General features: G+C 38.7%; 1 protein-coding gene and 1 long non-coding RNA gene across 3 annotated transcripts in view; one reads left to right on the top strand and one right to left on the bottom strand.

Moving 5' to 3' along the window:
• The window catches only part of LOC140505059 (uncharacterized), a 32,180-nt gene extending 28,303 nt beyond the window's left edge, over window positions 1–3,877 (top strand). The window contains exon 2 of the long non-coding RNA XR_011967335.1: window positions 3,520–3,877. This is a non-coding gene — a long non-coding RNA (uncharacterized lncRNA). The remainder of the gene's footprint in view (window positions 1–3,519) is intronic.
• Window positions 1–19,613, bottom strand: part of ME3 (malic enzyme 3) — a 326,185-nt gene that overhangs the window by 155,937 nt on the left and 150,635 nt on the right. For both annotated transcript variants that reach the window (XM_072610619.1, XM_072610620.1), the window contains 2 exons: window positions 9,320–9,453; window positions 8,110–8,259 (listed from right to left, as the gene is read on the bottom strand). In XM_072610619.1, coding sequence (XP_072466720.1) covers window positions 8,110–8,259; window positions 9,320–9,453 — 284 coding nt within the window. The remainder of the gene's footprint in view (window positions 1–8,109; window positions 8,260–9,319; window positions 9,454–19,613) is intronic.

Here is a 19,613-nt window from a genome sequence, read left to right as displayed (position 1 = left end):
GAAGCGAGGATTGCAGACAGGATGGGGCAGTCAGTCAACTCAGCACAAAAACTTGGAAAAGCCAGGGCACCTAGAACTTGAGCCCAAAGGGAGATTTGGACTTGGAACTGGACTGAGCTAAGCTGTGAACTTACTTCCCTTTCCCTTCTAATAGACTAAGTAGTGCAAGGAGGTAGGAGAGTAAATTTGAGATTATTTATACCCTTGAAGTACATATTTCTTTGAAAAAGTTCATCTGACTGCTAGTAGTAAAATGGAACTGGAATACAATTGAAGGACCAATTGCAGTGGAAGCTGGAGTCATTTGTAGAGAGTCTAGACACCTCCAGTTCTCCTTAAGGTACCTGAGAGCCCAAAGAAGGATTGAAATATAACATCCTTGGCCTTCCAGGCAGTGAGGGTCAAGATAGTCAATGTTTCATATTTTACTATATCTAGTTCTTGACTGCTGTAGAGTTCATATGAGTTCAGAGGAAACTGGATGACCTTTAAAGCCCCTTCCAACTGCTATTCTCTGACTCTAGCTTGAAGGAAAAACTGACCCACAGGGGACAGGTTAGCTGTCTTCAAGTGTCTGAGGAAGAATGATTAATTAGTCTTGTTCATTTTGATAGAATAAGGGCTAGAACTAGGAGTCATGGAGTGGAAGTCTCAAAAAAAGTTAAATTTAGGCTTGATGTTGGAAACTTCCTGAGCATTCAATCTGTTCAGAAAGGGAATAGTCCAGGGCAGCCCTTAGAGTGGGTTCACACTGCACACCACTGGAGGTCTTCAAGGAGAGACTGGATAGCCACTTGTTAGGGCTTGTATAGTAAGGATTCTTTTGGGGCATGGGTCAGACCAGATGGCTGCTTGAGCTACCTTCCAACTCTGAAGTTTGGTGATTCCAAGTCAAAAATGGTAAATTACAGTCATGTAGCCCTTTAAAGTTGTAGGACATTTTCCCATACGATATTTTTGAGATCAGTAGTGTGATTATTACTTTCTCCATTTAACAAATCAAGAACTTGAACTCAGAAAGATTAAACAAGGTTCCCAAAGTAAATAATAAAGCTGGGATAGGAAATCCATTCTCTCTTTCTCCAAGTCCAGAGTTCTTTTCATCTAAACTCCAATAACCTATAATTTAATGCAAGTGTGGACTACAGAACTTAAATTATGCTTATCTAGAAACCCTTCGCTAAAGTCTTATTCCAGTGCCTCATTAGACTGTAGGGATGTCTCTGGTTTCTTAAAGGCTCTGCTCTCTATTTCCAAAGAAGGAAAGGCTTTCAGTTAGATTATTTTTCTGCTGTCTGAGGACAAGTCTAGCTGCACTAAGAGAGACTCACCAACAGAAGACTGGCCACTGGGAATGGAATTTTTGGGCCACAGAGATAGACTGCCTTCTGCACTGGTTGACTGAGTACTCACTGTTCAGTTTTCTGAGTTTATATAAATTTGTTATGACAACAGTCTGTACTAAGGCAGGAAATAAAAAGAAGCTCAATTAACATGACTGAGGCTTCGTCTATGAAGTTTGGATTTAGTCAAAGGGCCATACCTGAGGACCTAGGGGGCAACATGTGGTCTTGAGGCCACAAGTTCCCCACCCCTGGGTTAGCCTGAAAGAAAGAAGTTGGGCAGGGCATTCTAGCTATTTACAAGGGCTTTTGTTTTAAAGGGCTATCATATGGAAAAAGGATAGGATTTGTTCTTTTTAGCCCAAAGGGCAGAAGGAGGAGCAATGGTCTGATGTTACAGACAAGAAAACTGAGTCCTGATGTCAGGAAAAACAACTAACCATTAGAATGATTCAAAAGTGGAACGGTCTTTTGCTGGCAGGAAGTCTCTAAATAAAGGCTAGATAAGCTGTAAACATTATGGTATAAACGGGATTCCTGGTCAGGTATAGGTTGGATTCGGTGGTCTTTCGGGTCCAAGATTCTGTGACCATATATATGACTTTGGTCAATGAAAGGCCTCCTCCAAAGCAGAGCTGTTAAGCATCACAATATTGATCCCATGAAAATAGAGGTTAAACAAACTTTAAAAAGATAAAAAAAACTATTTTTCAGAAAGGTTTTAAAATGGAAGAATTAAGAAAGAATTCTGCCGAAAGGCAGGGGGAGTGGATTGCATATATATATATATCAACATGACTCTTTCCTGCCCAAAGATTTAGAACAATACTTCAGGATCATGATTCTATGCCAGCCTTCCCTATTTAAAGGCCATCTTCCTCTTTCTAAAAAGTCTTATGAACAGCCCACTGAAGGTCAAAATATTTCGTCAACATGGCTGGTGCATTTGTTACAAACTTTTGTGGAATCATAAATAAAATTTACGCATAAATTTCTCTGAAATTCTGTTGTTTTAATTAACATTTAGCTTATGTAAAAATTTGATCTATATATCAGCTTGACAAAACAAAACAGAATATTTCTAATTCCCTAGTGTTCTTTTCTTCACTAATATACCCAGAGAGAGAATACATTTTTCCTTCTAACTTCAACTTGTCCTGCTCTCTACCCCTTTCCTTGCCTGGCATGACAGGGACATATGGAAATAGAACAAGAAGTTCAGGGTCCTGGTTCTAATATTATCTGTGTAAATATAAGCAAGTGCTTGATATTTCATCCATCAATTAGGAGAATAATATTTGAACTATTAAACTTCACGGAGTTTGAAGGAAGGATTTTGTAAACCACAATGCATTATATATGAGCTACTATTGTTTTAATATTTCTATTAAAGTATGGGCTATTTCTTGTTTTGTGAGAAGTCTCTGATAATGATCTGGGTATATTTCCAAGGGTATGCTACCTGAATTCCATTCCTGGGAGGTAAATGGGATTCACTGCTAATTACAAGTTAACCTGAGGGGTGGCGGTAAACATGAAAGTTATCTTGGCTACCACACTACCTAATTCACATGTTAAGTGCCCAGGGGCGGCAACCAATACCCTAGATTCAAAGGTAGCCTATAAGTCTGCATACCAAAAAATAACAGCTCACAATCCTGAGTGGCCTTACCTAGAATTCTCAGTCAGGCAGGGTACAGGCAGAGAAGTAGTTGTTTAAGGGATGTTCTGACAAATTTCCCCCTCTCTGCACTATATATAGTGCAATATATATATATATTACGTGTGTGTATGCGTGCTATTGCTATTATTATACTTTTCTTATAGTATGGACCAACTTCCCTGTGGCTACTTGCTGGGTATGTTATGAAGGGGATTCCTTTTCATAGGACCACAGATGTAAAGGTGGAAGGGATGTTTGAGATCACCTAGGCTAATCTCCTTATCCTACAGGTAAGGAAAAGAAGGCCCAGACTTCAAATGAGATACTATTTATAAAGTGCTTAGTTTTCACAGTGCCTGGCACATAGTAGGTACTTATTAAGCACATGTTCTTTTCCTCCCCCTCCCCTACCCAGACAGATGTAGATGACTAGTCCAGGGTCATACTGGTAGTAAGGAGTAGAGATGGAATGTAAATTATTTCAAATCTACTGCTCTTTCCACTTTATTACAGGTTGGACAAGAAGACCTGGGACACCTTTCCATCCCTGAGATTCTGTAACTCTAGAAAGTGCTGTCAAATCCATGGACCAAAAAAAAAAAAAAATAATTCTACTTAGTGGGAAGCTGCTGCATGCTCCCAGGGACTGCCAGCATTCCAGAAGCTACAGGAATGAATGTGGGCAGATGGAGTTCAACCATGGATTGGCTGAAGTTCAAGCTAAGAGAAAGTAACATAAAAGGGGCAAGGAAAAAATCCCTCTGCAGCTGAATAATGATATGTTGAATTCATGCCTACAGTGAAAAGATATTACTTATGATATGTTTTTTTTGCAATTTTCTTTTTATTAATAAAATGTGAGTGTATATGACTTTTTCTTTACCTTATGTTTTATTATTAATAATCATAGCTTATTTTATAGAACACTTTACAACTCTTGAATTCTTACATATGTGCCAGGAGTTCTTAACTTTGTCACGAAGCCCTCTGGCAATCTGGTCAAACCTATGGACCCTTTCTCAAAACAATGTTTTTAAATAAAATATATAGGATTACAAAGGAAACCCATTATACTGAAATCCAGTTATCAAAATTTATCTTTAAAAAGGTCCCAGGCTCCAGACTAGAGGTTAATATATATGCCTTCTCATGTGACAATCACCACAACCTTGCGAGGGAGGCAGTACAAGTATTATTATTCCCATTTTTTTGCAAATGGGTAAACTGAGGCTCAGAGAGCTGAAATGATTTGCCCAAGGTCACACACAGCTATTAATAGAAGAGCTGGGGCTGGAACCTAAGCCTTCGGATTCCAAGTTCAGAAGTTTTTCTACCACAACACAAGGATAAAGGAGAAATATTTCTTGTTTGAAACTTGGGAATAAAGAGAATCCTTTATGTTATTAAAAACCTGTGAGTTTGTGGCTTTCCAATTTCACTGTCAGTATAGGTTTTCAATTTAAAAAAAAAACAACTATGAAGAAACTATTAAGATTGACTCTTTCCTCCTAAAAACAAGAGGTCTGATGCCAAGAATGCAAACATGCGCATTTAGCAGCTGAGCATCTTTGCAATGGTACAGCACAAGCCAGCATGCAAACAGCCGTGCCTGCCCCCGGAGTAATATAAAGCTGTCTCCTTGATGAGGTACAGGAAGGTGACTATTCCAAGAGTCAGAGGCATAAAGGAAAGGCTCTGTTGCTCCACAAAGGAAAAACAGTGGGATGAGGAACAAAACAGAAGAGGCGGCAAGAACACAGTGCCAGCAACCCTCACCGCCCCCACCCCGTCCTTGTCCTTCCTAGAGCTCTTGTAACACTTTGTTTCTCTCTCCAACACTCACCACAATTTATTTACATTGTAGCTATTTTCATATTTATGTTACTTTCCTTATTAGATGATAAGCTTCTTGAGGGTAGGGATTGTGCCTTAATCAGCTTTGTATCCCCCTTAGTACCTAACATACTGCCTTACAAAGATTAGAGGCTAAATTAATGTTTGGAGAATGAATATTGAATGCATTGGCCCATGAGACTCATTTTTAACTGCAGACAACTTTATATAACAAGAGAAAAATGTGGAGTTGGATCTCCAAATCCTTTTAAACTTCACAATTTTTTCTGTTTGAAAGATTTCCCACATCTGTGATCACTAATGATAAAAAGTCTCTTACTTGTGTATACAATGTAATATTTCTCCATAGAATTATATAAATGCATAATTATAATTTGTATTCACATATGTAATATAGTAGCAGTTTTGACAGCTCCTTAGCAGCCCTAGGTACCTTCTGTATCCTCCTTTCATTTTCTTTAAGCACAAAGGAAAGAGCAGTTAGGGTAAGGAAAAGTACTTCTGTATTGCAAAGGAGAATTAAGAGGTCTTGTAAGCTCTAGCAGGAATTCTGAAGGGGTGGCATTGTACTTTCCCACCTGTTCCTTTATTAATGGGAATGCTCACTCCTTTGGTCAGAAGACTCTATGTCTTGCTCTTCTGGGATGGAAGCAGGTAATGTGTGCTTGGGGGGAGTTTCAATGAGAATACTCCCACACCAATCATGTCAACAACACATTCTTCACTGTGCTGCCAAGAATCAGAAGCCAGTGAGAAGAAGGAAATGATAAATGGTTGTTTGTTGAGTTGGGAGCTCCTAGGAAGTGGTGGTGGTGGTGTATGTGATGGTAACCAAGGGGAGAAGATGCTCAGGCTGCCTGACTGTAGAACTTGGGAATGATCTGACTGCTGGAGAATCATGCCACATGTTTCTCCTGGAAATTGACCAGAAAGTAGATGCCATCCCAACAGGATCACTTTTCACCCTGTGAGATAAAGATGAATCAGTTACTGGTGAGATGTTGACTTCTTTTACATATAAATATACACATCCCATTTTGTGACTGGGAGATCAAGTTTCTTGGTATAAAGGTCACTTAGGTCCACTTCTTTCTCTCCGTGATGATAATGAGAAGCAGAGCATAAATAGGTAAGCACAAGAAAAGTTAGACTCCCCAAACCAGTGGCTATGGCTTTCGAAATCCAAAGTGAATTTCAACCCTGTGCTTCTTAAGATTTCAATTTTCTTTAGTAAATGTAATTTAATCTATACATAAATGAGTAATCCTTTCAGATCTCTGAGTCAGGAAAGAGATTAAAATCCTGTGGAAACATGGGCAATAAGCCATACAAATTATTAATTTACATGGAATACATTGTATCCTTAGACTACACAAAACTCAAGCAGAGGCACTAAAAGAGAAAAGGCAGGTCATATTCACGCATGGGCAGAGAGGATGAAAAGTAGCTTGAGACCTAGAGGTTCAAAGTTCTTCCAGGGCCTAAGTAACTAACATCATCTGGAGCTGATGGCACTTATACCTGGTGGCTTACACAAACACTGTATTCTAGGTAGCACAGGGCTATCTCAGCCACTTTTCCTTAGTGCTCTCATAAAGCAACTGTTTCTGAGGGAGGACATATTTTTAAGTTGTTTTTCAGGCATGTCTGACTCTTCATGATCCCATTTGGGGTTTTCATGGCAAAGAGATTAGAGTGGCTTACCATTTCTTTCTCCAGCTCATTGTACAGATGAGGTAAACAGAGTTAAGTGATTTGCCCAGGGTCAGACAGCTAGTGTCTGAGATCACATTTGAACTTGGAAAAATGAGTCTTTCTGATCCCAAGCCAAGTATCCTACCTATTGTGCCATCTAGTTCTCCTGGAGGACACATACCCCTGTATTTATGTGTGAGTGTGTATATATGTATACACACTTATGTATATGTGTATACATACACACATAGTTCTGTACATTAGATCAGGACCAGATTAGTTTGGTTCATTTCATATATCATTTACACATATATACGTAGGGGTGTGTGTGTGTATATATATATATACATATACATACATATATGTAGTGTACATATGACAGTCATAGATCCACCAGCCTATTTTGAGTTTGTGTATATAAGTAATTTTAACAAGATAAAGACCAATAATCTTTTTAGGATATCAAAGAAGTATCCACCATTAAAGGTATTCAGGTGACTTTCACTTCCTGAAAGTTATGTTAGTTCTGGCTAGACTACTGAGCTGAAAAGACTTCTGTTTTGGGTTTAATAATGGACTGTGGAACTTTCATTCCAAGACTAGAATAATTAAATTCAGAGAGGCTCATGGCCAGCCATTGGCAAGAAACTTTGGGGCTTTAATAACTTATGAGAATATTTACAAAGACACAGAAGGGTTGTGACCAGTATTGATAGAGGGAGTGTCTATATGATTCAAAAGTATAGAAAATCACAGAAATAATGATGATGATAATCATAATAACTACTGTTTACACAGCACTGTAAGGTTTTCAAGACTCTTTACATATATTACCTTATTTGATGCTCACAACAACTCTGGAAGTTAGGAAGTATTCTTATCTCCATTTTACAGATGAGGAAACTTGAGGTTGAGAGGTTAAAGACTTGCCCAGGGTCACACAGATACTAAGTGTTGGATGACAGATTTGAACTTAGATCTTCCTGACTTCAAGTCTATGGCTCTACCCAAATGGCACCTACCTAACAGTGATAAGTAATATTATTTATATAATATATAAATCTACTTTTAGATATAAGTATGTGCATGCTTATCTGTATACACATGGTTATGAGAGTAGAGTAAAATATCATAACATTGTACAAGTTAAGCTCAGAAACCAACTAGTTCAATTCCTTCATTTCACAATGAGGAAATTGAGCCCTAGAAAAGTTAGTAACTTGCCTGGTGTCACATGGCTAGTAAGTGGCAGAATCAAGATTCAGACTCAGACTCTCTGACTCTAATTCTAGCATACCTTATATTAGTAAAAAAAAAAAATGTAATGAAGAAAAGAGTAGAAAAATAGAAGCAAGGGAAAGGGAGATAGAAAAAGAAAGAGAGAGAGGCAAATGAGGGAAGAAAGGGAGAGACCATCCTGTGTCAGAGTTACAAGGTGGGTTGGTACTGTCTCCTACTGTCACCTTTATATGTTAGTGACCTGTTGAAGGGGGAGTACTACCAGGCCATAGACATTCTCTATGAATGCATTCCCTATGCATCCATTCCACTCACCGGGGCCTACGAAAGGTCAGGCCATACTGCTGACATGCCAGCCCCACTGTAGGTGTATAGACGATGGGCATGAACTTCTCCACATCTGATGTAAGTACTCGGTAGAAAAGTTTCTCATTCCTGTCTTGGAGTGTCATGAGAATGATGTACCTTAAAAGGGGGAGAGAGAGAGAAACCAAGGCAGTTGTTAGAGCTTACATGGTCTCCACTGTGGATGGCCACAGAAAAGCCCATAAGTAATGCCAAAAGAACATCAAATTTTAGGTTATATGTGGTGGTGGGTGGTGGAGGCTGGGGGGCACAATTTCTGTGGAGAAAATGAATCTTCCCTTTTGAGAAGGGTTAGCATCAGGCATAGGCAGAGGAAGTAGCTACCTACAGGATGATTTCAGGGGGCTCTTTCCCCAAATTACGCCTCTATTACCTACTACCCATGCCTGAATTTCCCTTATTAGGCACATTTATCAGTGAGCTCTCCCATTACAAGAGGCTCTCAAACCCATTCCTTCTGCAACCACAGAGGAGCACTGACATTCAAATATCCCCCTGGGGTGTTAGCACACTGATAAATTTATATTCAGAGGAAAGTGACATATCAGATCCCTTATTAAGAGCCAGTTTCCAAGTAAGGGAGAAGAGGGGAGAGGGTAATATGTCATTTGGTCCCTCAAATAGGGAGGAGTCCTAAAGAAAGGAGAAAGAAATCCCTCCATATCACAATATTACATGTTTGCACTGGTGCTAAATTTTCTTCAGTATAACCCCTGGGGTCCAGGGTCAGAGTTACGACGAATGGGAGCAGAGAGGTGGATTTTGGTTTCATATAAGTAAAATGCTTCCTAACAAATGATAGTTGTTCCAAATTGGAAAGGACTGTTTCAGTAAAATAGTGACCTCCCTATCCTAGGAAGTCTTCAAGCAAAGGTCAGATGACCACTTGTAAGGTACACTATAGAGAGGATTCTTGTTCAGCCACTGGATGGATGCAGTGATCTTTGGGATTCATTCAAAATCTGAGCTTTTGTGACTGATTCATGGCCTGGTGTTTCTAGGAAATCTTAAGATCCTTGGGAGCAAGTTATCCTTCTGTCTTCACCCCAACCCCTAATTCAGGCGATGCGGAATAAATACTTGTTAAATTGAAAGACTCAGGTTGTCGGAATACAAGAGCTTAGAGGGTAGAGTAACAGCATGGGCATTCTCTACATACTTGTCCAGATCACTGGGCTGCTTCTCATAGTATCTCATCACCCGGAGGAGCTGGACATCTTGGCTCAAGAAGCAAGGGGGTATTAGGCCATGGATGCCAAGCTGCAGCCTTTCTTCCAGTGTAAATGCCATTCCCTGGGAAGATCAAAGAAAAAAACCACACATAAACACACGAACAAGGAGCCAAAAAACAAAAGAATGTTTCAAGATTGATCACTGATCTCTCTCTCTTTCTCTCACTCATGCTCACACTATTTAAAAACCAGACTTTTGCCTTCATTGGTGTATGAAATTTCTAGTGGGGAACTTCTCCCAATGTAGATGACTCTTTCTCTGGAATTTGGGGTTTTAAGATTCTTCTGGAACACTGAGAAATTAAATGACTTGTCCTGGGTCATATAGCCATTTTATATGAGGCAGGATTTGAATTCAGATCTTCCTGAGTCCAAATCCAGCTCTCTTTTTACTATGTCATGTCATGAGTGGTCAATAGCTTCCCTCTAAACAGCTGGGAACAATCCCAAGGCCATGTATTAGAAAGTAGCACTAATTAGAGAGGGCTTTCCATAGGGGAAAGAGTGATTCATTGTGAGTTAGAGTATCTGGGTCTGAATCTCAGCTCTGCTTCTAGCCTGGACGACTTTGGGCAAATCACTTCCTTTCTCTGTACCTCATCTGAAAAATGAGAGGGCCAGACGAGATGTTTTCCAAATCCTATGATTTTACGTGGTCTGGCTTTCCTGTTTAGAGGTTATGAAGTTTTAGGCAAAGGGAACTCAACAATAAATTCAAGTTTTAAAAAAACACATAAAAGATAGACAAAAAGGATGTAAACTAAAAATGAACATAGTCTTCTAAGAACTATGCCAAGAGCAGGACAATAAAAAGATTTGTTAAAATTTGCTTTTGCTTATTTAGGTGTGTCAGGTCGGGGGCTGATTTAGTAAATCAATCACCCCAACCTGTTTAACTGAGATACCTTTATCAGGTGAGAACACAACAATCAATCAGAGGTGTAAAGAAGGCCTGGATAGCTCTTTTGGATCAATCAAAGGTAAGTCAACTAAGTGTGATGGGAAAGTATTTACACTGGTTGAGTTGGTTAAACCAGAGAGCTAATTTGGATTTGGGATTTAAGCATCTGGTAGTTTAGTGGTAGAAACCTGAGTAAAGGTGAGGATGGAAGAGGAAAAAAGCTCCAGCCTTCTCCTGTCTCCCAATCCCCTGAAGACAAAAACACTTAGAAGGGGCAAAAGATCCTAGATTTAAGAATGGAAAGGGACCTTACAGGTTGTCAGATCCAGCCTTCTCATATTACAGTGGAGGTTAAGTGACTTGTCTATGGTCACGGAGCTATTAGTATCAGAGTCAGAATTTGAACCCAAGACTTGATAGTTGTTTTCAAGTGTTTGAAAAACTATCACCTGAAAGTAGGATTAGACTGGATTTGCTTGACCTTAGAGGGCAGAGCTAGAAGAGCTGAGTGGGAGGAGCAGAAAAACAATTAATTCTAGGCTTAAGGCAAAGAAAAAAACCAGTCCCAACAATTAGAACAAGAGAACAGGCTGCCTCGGGAAGGAATGGCTCTCTGTCTCTGGAGTTACTCAAGAAAGATCTAGGAGGAGATATAATAGTTACATATTAGGTATGGGTCCAACTAGGTAGCCTTTGAGATTTTTTTCTGGTTCTTGGATGTGAGGATTGTATTAGGTGGAGCTGGTATGAGAAATGAGAAAAGTAATGCAGGAGAAGTCTTGGACCAGCAACCCTCAGGAGGAGCAAGATTTGGTGGGACATGAATGCTTAATGCAGGGGATTGGACGATGATTTGGTCCCCATGGTTCTCCCAATAAATCACTCTCAGTATTGGTCCTGACCACTATCCAGTGTGTTAGTTAGCCTTATCTGCAAATCTGATAAGGATGTCAGTCAGTCTGTCAATAAACATTCATTATGAGCCGACTATTCGAAGGCACTATGTAAGTATGGGGGATACAAAGAAAGGCAGAAGACAATCTTTGCTTTTGAAGAGCTCAGAGTTTAATGGGGAGACAACATGTAAACAACCAAGTACTCACAAGATAAATACATGATAAATTAGAGATATCAACAGAGGGAAGAAACTAAAATTAAGTGGAAATGGAAAAGACCTCCTATAGAAGAAAGGATTTTTAGTGAGGTCATAAATGAAGCCAGGTAAGTGAGAAGGTGGGGAGAAGAAAGGGCATTCCAGACATGGTGGCCAGCCAGAGTCAAGAGCTGGAGCGTCTTCTCTGAGGAACAGCAGAGGTGGGGTCACTCAATTGCAAGAGTATAGTATGTGAGCAGAGGTGTTTGCATGCCATCTATTCTTTTACAAGTCATCATTAAAAATAAAACACTGCTAAACTCAGATCCCTGAGTACACCACTAGAAGCCACCTCCCAAGATGACATCAAACCATTAATGAATACTCTTTGGGTCTGGTCATTCAACTAGTTCTGATTCCAGAACCAGAGAATTATCAAATCAATCAATAAGTATTTATTAAGCACCTACTACGTGGCAAGTACTGGGGACACAAGTGCAAAGAATACAACAATCCCTACTTATTCTAACGGAGGAGATGACAAGTATACTTAAAACTATATACAACATAAATAAAGAGTTAATAAATACAAATATATAGAAAGTAGTTAAATACAGGGTAGTTTAGCAGTTGAGGAGCTCAGGAAAGGCTTCATGCTGAAGATGGCACCTGAACTGAATCTTAAAGGGAATTAAAGGACTTTCTGGGGTGGAGGGAAGGAAAGAAAGCATTCCAGGTACGGGAGATAGCCAGGGCAAAAGCGCAGAAATTGACATGGGAGTGTTTTGAAAGAAACACTCTTTCTGTCTTGCAAATTTTATTCTTAAGAGCTCCTTCATCTTTCCAGGCTGACTTTCTCTATGGAATTTCTACCTATTCCTCCACTGAAGTCACTGAAATCTTCTCTCCCAAACTCTACAGTACATGTCAGATATATATGTGTGTTTATATATCATATACATATATATACACATATACAGATAGATACAGACATATCTATTTAGTTTTCTTCCCTTTCTATATCACAGACTATAAGAGAGACTGATCACATTTCCCCTCTCTAACCCTCTGCTATGATATCTATTATTTCCATTTCAGCATTATGGTTTCCTTGTTGGTCCTTCCCCTTCTGAAGGATGAAATTATCATTAAGGTAAGTCAGGAAGGTATTACATTCTCTACTTTTAGCAGAAAGAACTTCTACAGTTGTCTACTGGTCTCCCATAATTACTACACATTTTTCTATGCCAGGCTTGTGCTTTGCTCCGTCTGTTCCTCATCTGTTTTCTCTTTCTGCCAAAGTGCATTGTAGAATAGCCTAATAGCAAAAAAAAAAAAAAATCAGTCTGTGCCTTTGTTATTAATCTTTGCTAAGATATTTTCTGCTATATACTCCCCATTCTGTTCCAAGATTTCCCTACATGATATATTCTTTTAATATAAAATGTTACCTTTCCTCTTTTACCTACATTGTTTATTCTGAATAAGCCACAGGTCTCATCACACCAAATTTCAGTGATATTTATAAAGTCAAATCTGTCTCCTTTCATTACAACTCCCTAGTTCCCTTTGCTTTTCTGTAATCAGTCAATGAATAGGCATTTATTAAGGACTAATGCTGGAGAAAAAAAGGACAAAGAACATATCAGTCCTTACTCTCAAGGAAATTACATTCTAACAAGCAGATCTAACTTTCTAATATTACAACTAGAGATTTAATTAATGTTTGTGGAATTTAATTAATTATAGGTATGTGGGAATTCTTGAATGTTGAGAAGAGCTGGAATAGGGTTAGGAAACCTCTAGGGTCACAGGATTCAGGAATATCTGGTCTAACTACGTCATTTTACATCTAAAAAGCCTAGATGTTCATACAATACATGGTCATAAATAGCAGAGCTGGGATTTGAATCCAGGTTAAAAAATCCAGGTACAGATCCAGTGTTCTTTCCTCCATACCATGTCATCTGTCTATGTAAAGCAGGGTTTTAAACCCTGTTTGTGTGTCCTGGATTCCATCAGTAATCTGGTGAAGCCTAAGAACCTAAATCATGTTTTTAAATAATTGAAATAAATACTAGATTTTAGTTAGAAGTTTGTGAAAATAAAGACGTAATTTTTCTCCCCATCCAACTTCATAAGCCCTCTAAAATTTATTCCAGGAACCCTTAGGTTAGGAATACCAAATCTGCAGCCTACTCCACATGAGTCATGATTAATTCAAGGTCTTTCTATACTTCTAGAAAATAAACATTACCTAGAATCTGGAAAATTTCAAAGCATTTCAGTCAGGAAAATAGCCAGGAAAATAGGCAAGATAGATTGCTAAGAATTCTTAAAGATATAAGAAGATGATTTAGAAACTTGTTTTTGCATTGTCCGAGTTCAAAGTCATCAGTTCATAAATCCCTGGGTGCTGGCCCCCAGTTCCTCCACTTGGGAACAATATTTGTCCCCTAATCCTTTTGTACGGGGATACTGCTCCCCTAGAGTGGGTGCTTTCAAAAAAAATATCATCAAGCAACTCAACTGTTTTTTGCCTTTCTCAAGAACTTGACTGCCTAGGATGGGACCCTGGGGATCCCTATTAAGCTCAGGGATCTAATTATGACATCATCCTTGTTAGCTGCCATTGTGACTTTTAATAATTACTCACTGCCTTCTGGAGAGCTAATTGTTATTCTTGGATGACTGCCACCAACTCCTTTTGTACTTGGAAGAAAAACTGAAACTGTTTAGTGACTGGTGATTTGGAGATTAAAAGAAAATCCAGGGGCTTCTTTATGCACTGAAGCTGATTTGGGGGCAACCTCAGCTCCCCAAGCTGGTGGGCGGCTGTGGTGCCACGTTAGTCGAGTTAGATGCACGTATTGAGGTGACAATTGTTTCCATACCACTATGTAGCACTTCATGTACCTTTACGTAGCACCTGCCCCTCGGGGGAAAAAAACCCCAGCAAACACTCACAGAGTGATTGACCATGAACTATTACACAAATGCTCAATTTATCACCAGAGGGCTTTAGAAATTAATTTCTAGCTCATGGCTCTGCCACTTTATCCATTGTATCAAGTCTATGGTATGTTAAGGACCTTATATGGAAATCTTCCCCTCTGTAAATTAGGCTAAATCTCTAAGAATGTCTAAATGGGGCATGTCCAAGATCAAGACTAATTCTGAGGGGCACAGCTAAAAAACCTACATACAGCTGAGAGTTTTAGAGTGTTGTCCTGGCCACTAAAATGACTTGCCCAGGGTCACACAGAAGCATGTGTTAAAGGTGGCACTTGAATGGTCCTATAAGTTCCTGAGGCTCTCTACCCACAACAGCAAATTGTCCCTCGAAGACTTATTTAGGGCCCTTCAAAACTAAAGAGATGTTTCCTCTTTGCCTTTAGAGGTAGCTGGGGACATAGAGGACAAAGCTTGGCAAATCTTAAAGTATTACATACATTTTAGCTATTGTAACTATTACAATATATAATACTCTATATAATAATAATAACAGGGAGAGAGAGAAGGGGGGAGAGAGAGAGAGAGAGAGAAATGCATCAGCACTTATTAGTTAAGGGTCTCTATGGGTAAGTCACTTAACCTCTGCCTACCTCAAGTTTCTTCATCTGTAACAACGGAGATACTAATAGCACCTGCTTTCCAAGGTTGGCATGAGGATCAAATGAAATTATATTTGTAATGTGCTTCGCAGAGAACAGGCACTATATAGAAGCTTTTTCCCTTCCCTCCCCCCTCTTTGTATCTCCAGTGCCTTGCTCATTTTGTTCAGTATTTCAGTCATATCCAACTCTTTGTGAACCTGTGGACCACAGCACACCAAAACTATCCATAGGGTTTCTTGGCAAAGGTACTAGAGTGTTTGCCATTTCCTTCTTCAGTGGATTAAGACAAACTGAGGTTAAATGACTTGTCCAGGGTCACAAAAATAGTCAGTGTTTGAGGGTACAATTGAACTCAGGTCTTCCTAACTCCAAGCCCAGCACTCTATCCACTGCTCAGTGAATCATCTAGATACCTCCCCTGGCCCATAGCAGGAAGTAAATAAACATATGTTTACTTGAACATACTATGTAAAAAGACATATAATGTCAATGTTAAGATACTTATGACTTAAGCTAAGCAAAACAATACAACAATGAACTCCAACAATCAATTCCTAATCCCTGGAGATCTGAATGATCTCTTGTTAAGCATACTGTAGAGAGGAATCACTGTTTCAGCCAAGAGTGGAATAGATGCTATATGAAGACCCTTCCAATTATAAGATTCTGTGTTTCTAGAAGGTGCTTATGAGATGTTGTGAGAACTTGAATTTTGTGACTTTAAAAGACAGAGAAAGCTAAAGTAATCTTTGATAATTACTAGCCATGTGACTTTGGGCAAGTCACTTAACTCTGTTGCCTCACTCCCCAAAATTAAATAAAGTAATTCACATTTAGGCAAAGGTTTGTCTAAATTCTTCTCTCTAATCAGGACCAATGAGTAAGTCAGTCAGTCAGACAGTCAGAAACATTTATTTACTAAATACCTTTTTTTTTTTTTTTTTTACCATGTTTCAGGCTTACTGCTAAGAGCTGAGAATACAAAGAAAGATAAAAATAGGGACCCAGTGGTCAAGCAGCTCACCTTCTAATGGGATCGATAACATACAAACAACTAGGTACATACAAAATATTGATTAAAAGGTATATAGAAAGTGATGTTGGAGGGAAGGGACTGGGAGTACGGAGGTGAGTTTAGTAAAGACCTCTTGCAAAAGGTTAAACTGGGTTCTTGCAGAAAGTCAAGGTTGAAGGCTGTCTCTACTCTAGGTGGCTATGATCAGGTAGATTTCAAGTGTGCTATCTATGAATAATAGTATTTATTATTAGGGACAAAAGAGATGCATCATAGAATTAAACAGTGATTCAACAGGATGATATGTAAACCCCAGAAACAACAGAAACTGATTCCTAGTTTATTCCAGTAGGAAATTTATCTTTTTAGCCCCTTTCTTGGTCTAAGCTCGCAAAAGACCATGGCTTGGTTCTCTTGTATATTGCTTAGCTTACTGCAAATCTTTTGTCAATTTATGACTATTTTGTAATCTTCATTATAACCATGAATAAATGAAAGTACACTTGAACTTCCACAAATCTTAAATTTCACATCAGGGTGTCAGGCTTGCTTTTATGGAACTTTGATCTAGGCAAAAGAGCTTATTTAACAAAAACTGGCTCTGAAAATTGGGAGCTCATCAGAAAGCACTGATTAATTTGCCAATTTTTCCTTTCTTCCTTACAGACCCTGTTCTTTACTTGGTCTTTAGCCAAAAGATGAATATGTGTTTTAACCCATGCATGGAATCAGCAATCCAGAAGAAAACATTGCAAAGGTCATTTAAAGTGGACAGAAGTGTCTACAGAATGTAAAAGCATGTTTCAATGTCAGTGGGAAGCTTTCTGGACTTGTGATCAGCAGATCATAAAACTCATTAGAGAATGTTTATAGGGGACATTTAGGCCTTGAACTGGGCTTGGATGAGTCAGGGGGTTCCGTTTGGTTTTTAATTGTAGACTTATCTCTTAATGATTCAAGTGTAATAGCTTCTCCCTAACTTTCAGAACCCTCTGTGATCTGACCTAGCAGTACCTATCTGATTCAATACAGTTTTCCTACTATTTTTGCCCTTTCTGTGACTCCTCAATTCTTAGCCCAGTGCCTGGCATATAGTAAGAGCTTAATACATTCTCACTGATTGATTGGTTGACTGCACAATATCTACCTGCTGTTTCAGTCACTCTCAATCAGCAATGATCAATTATTAATTATTTATTATGTCTAGGTCAGGGAGAGGGGGGAGAGAAGAAAAAAAAGAAAAAAGAAATTTACATAATAACTTTATTATGTGTTGAAAAGGAATAACAAGTTGTACATAACAGATTTGCAGTTTCACAAGCAATTACCTTTTTAAAAAAACTATACGATTTTATGGATATGTTTGTTTTATTCCATAAATTTAAATTAAATTAAAATATTTCTGGTCTCAGGTCCAACTTACTCTCTTAAAAATTATTAAAGAACTTTTGTTTGCATGTTTATATGTCAATATTTAGTATATTTATAAATTAAAATGTCAGTATTTTTATGAAAATGTTTTTGACCTCATGGATCCCAGCAACTGTTCTGAAAATTTTCCTTTCTTCCCAACTTCTCCTGCTCTCCTCAGCCTCCTTTTCCAAAAGCTATCTAAAGAAATTCTCTCAACTCAACTGGTCAACTCTTCAAGACGTTTGTACTATCATCATCGGTTCTCTGCTCCTTCTCTTGCAGTTTTAGAGCAAGAGGTAGCCCTCCTTCTTACTAAAGTCAGCTCATAACTATACGTGACCATACCCCTTCTTGTCTGCTTTAGGATTTTATTCCAGCAGTCATCTCTCTGTTATTCAATGAAGAAGCAGTGTGGAATACCTAGTTTCAAAGCCCACCTCACACTTACTAGCTATGTGACCCCTATTAAGACACTTATCCTCCTTGGGCCTCCATTTCCTCTTCTGCAAAGTTAGGGGTTTGGATGAGTTGGTCTCTAAGGTTCTTCCAGTTCTAAAAATCCATGATCATACAGTCTTCAGTCCTGCCAATTCAAGAAGTCTTTTCCCTTCCTCTTACAAATATGAGCAGGTTTTCATTCTCGTTTCTACACTGAAAGCACTTTCCCAAAGGTCACTCTGATTTCCAGAGTTGGAAGAGACATTATGCATCATCTAGTACAACTCCCCACTTCCATTTTAAATGCAGAGATTGAAGCCCAGAGAAGTTAAGAGAATATGACCAAGTAGAAGCAACATTCTAACCCAGGTAAGGTGGCTTCTAATCAGGCATTCTTTCCACTGACACACTGTTCTGGGAAGCCATTTTTTTTTCAATTTTTGTAACTTGACCTCTCTGTAAACAAATGACAGGGCTAACCATTACATCCTTCACACTATACTCTCCTCTATTGACTCAAGGATACCATATTTTCTTGGTTCTTTTCCCACCTCTGTAACTGACCCCTTCTCTGCCTATAGAACCCATCTATCTGCCGGAATATCCCATTGGCATTTCAAACTCAGCAAGTCCCAAACTAGGTTTATTTTCTTTCCCTCAAAATCTGGTCCTTCTATTTGTTTCAGTCAGTGCTACCATTAGGTCTTTCATGTTTGAAATCTTGCTATTATCTTTGAATCTTCCCTCTTTCTCACCTTCCATATCCAATCAGTTACCATGTCCTGTCAATTCCATCTGAGCAAGAGCTCTCCTATCTCTCTTTTTCCCTAGCTACTATCTTGGTATGGTCCCTCAATTGCCATTTCCCTGTATTACTACAACAACCTCTTAGCATATCTTGTTAAGACCATTCTTCCCAAACTGGGACACTAATACGTTGTTGGTGGAGTTGTGAACTGATCTAACCATTCTGGAGAGCAATTTGGAACTATGCCCAAAAGGCTATAAAACTAAGCATACCCTTTGATCCAGAAATACCATTAGTAGATTTGTATCCCAAGGAGATCATAAAATAAAGGGAAAGGACCCACATGTACAAAAGTATTGCAGTTCTTTCTGTGGTGGCAAAGAAATGGAAACTGAAAGGATGCCCATCAATTGGGGAATGGCTGAACAAATTGTGGTATATGAATGTAATGGAACACTACTGTGCAATAAGAAATGATGAGCAGACAGATTTCAGAAAAACCTAGAAAGACTTCTACTAATTGATGCTGAATGAAGTGAACAGAATCAGGAAAACACTGTATACAGTAACATGAATACTGTGTGATAATCAGCTATGATAGACTTACCTTGTCTCAGCAAGGCAATGATCCAAGACAATTTCAAAAGACTCATAATGGAAAATGCCATCCAAAGCCAGAGAAAGAACTATGGAGTCTGAATGAAGATCAAAGTATATTATTTTCTTTGTTTTTTGTTTTTTCCTTCTTGTGGTTTTTCCATTTTGTTCTGATTCTTTTCTTACAACATGACTCATGTGGAAATATGTTTAACATGACTCTACACGTATAACTTAAAAGAAAAAGACCACCCTCTCCCTTTATAATCCATTCTTCATGCCAGCCCAGTCTATGTCTGGTCACAGAGCTGGACTAGATCACAGATCTAGATCACTTCTCCAAAACTTTAGTCTAGCTTCCTATTACTTACTATTAAATTTGAACTCCTTAGTCTTCCT

This window comes from Notamacropus eugenii, chromosome 5 (assembly GCF_028372415.1).
Source record: "Notamacropus eugenii isolate mMacEug1 chromosome 5, mMacEug1.pri_v2, whole genome shotgun sequence".
NCBI classification, from domain to species: domain Eukaryota; kingdom Metazoa; phylum Chordata; class Mammalia; order Diprotodontia; family Macropodidae; genus Notamacropus; species Notamacropus eugenii.
This window is presented reverse-complemented; position numbering and strand designations above follow the sequence as displayed.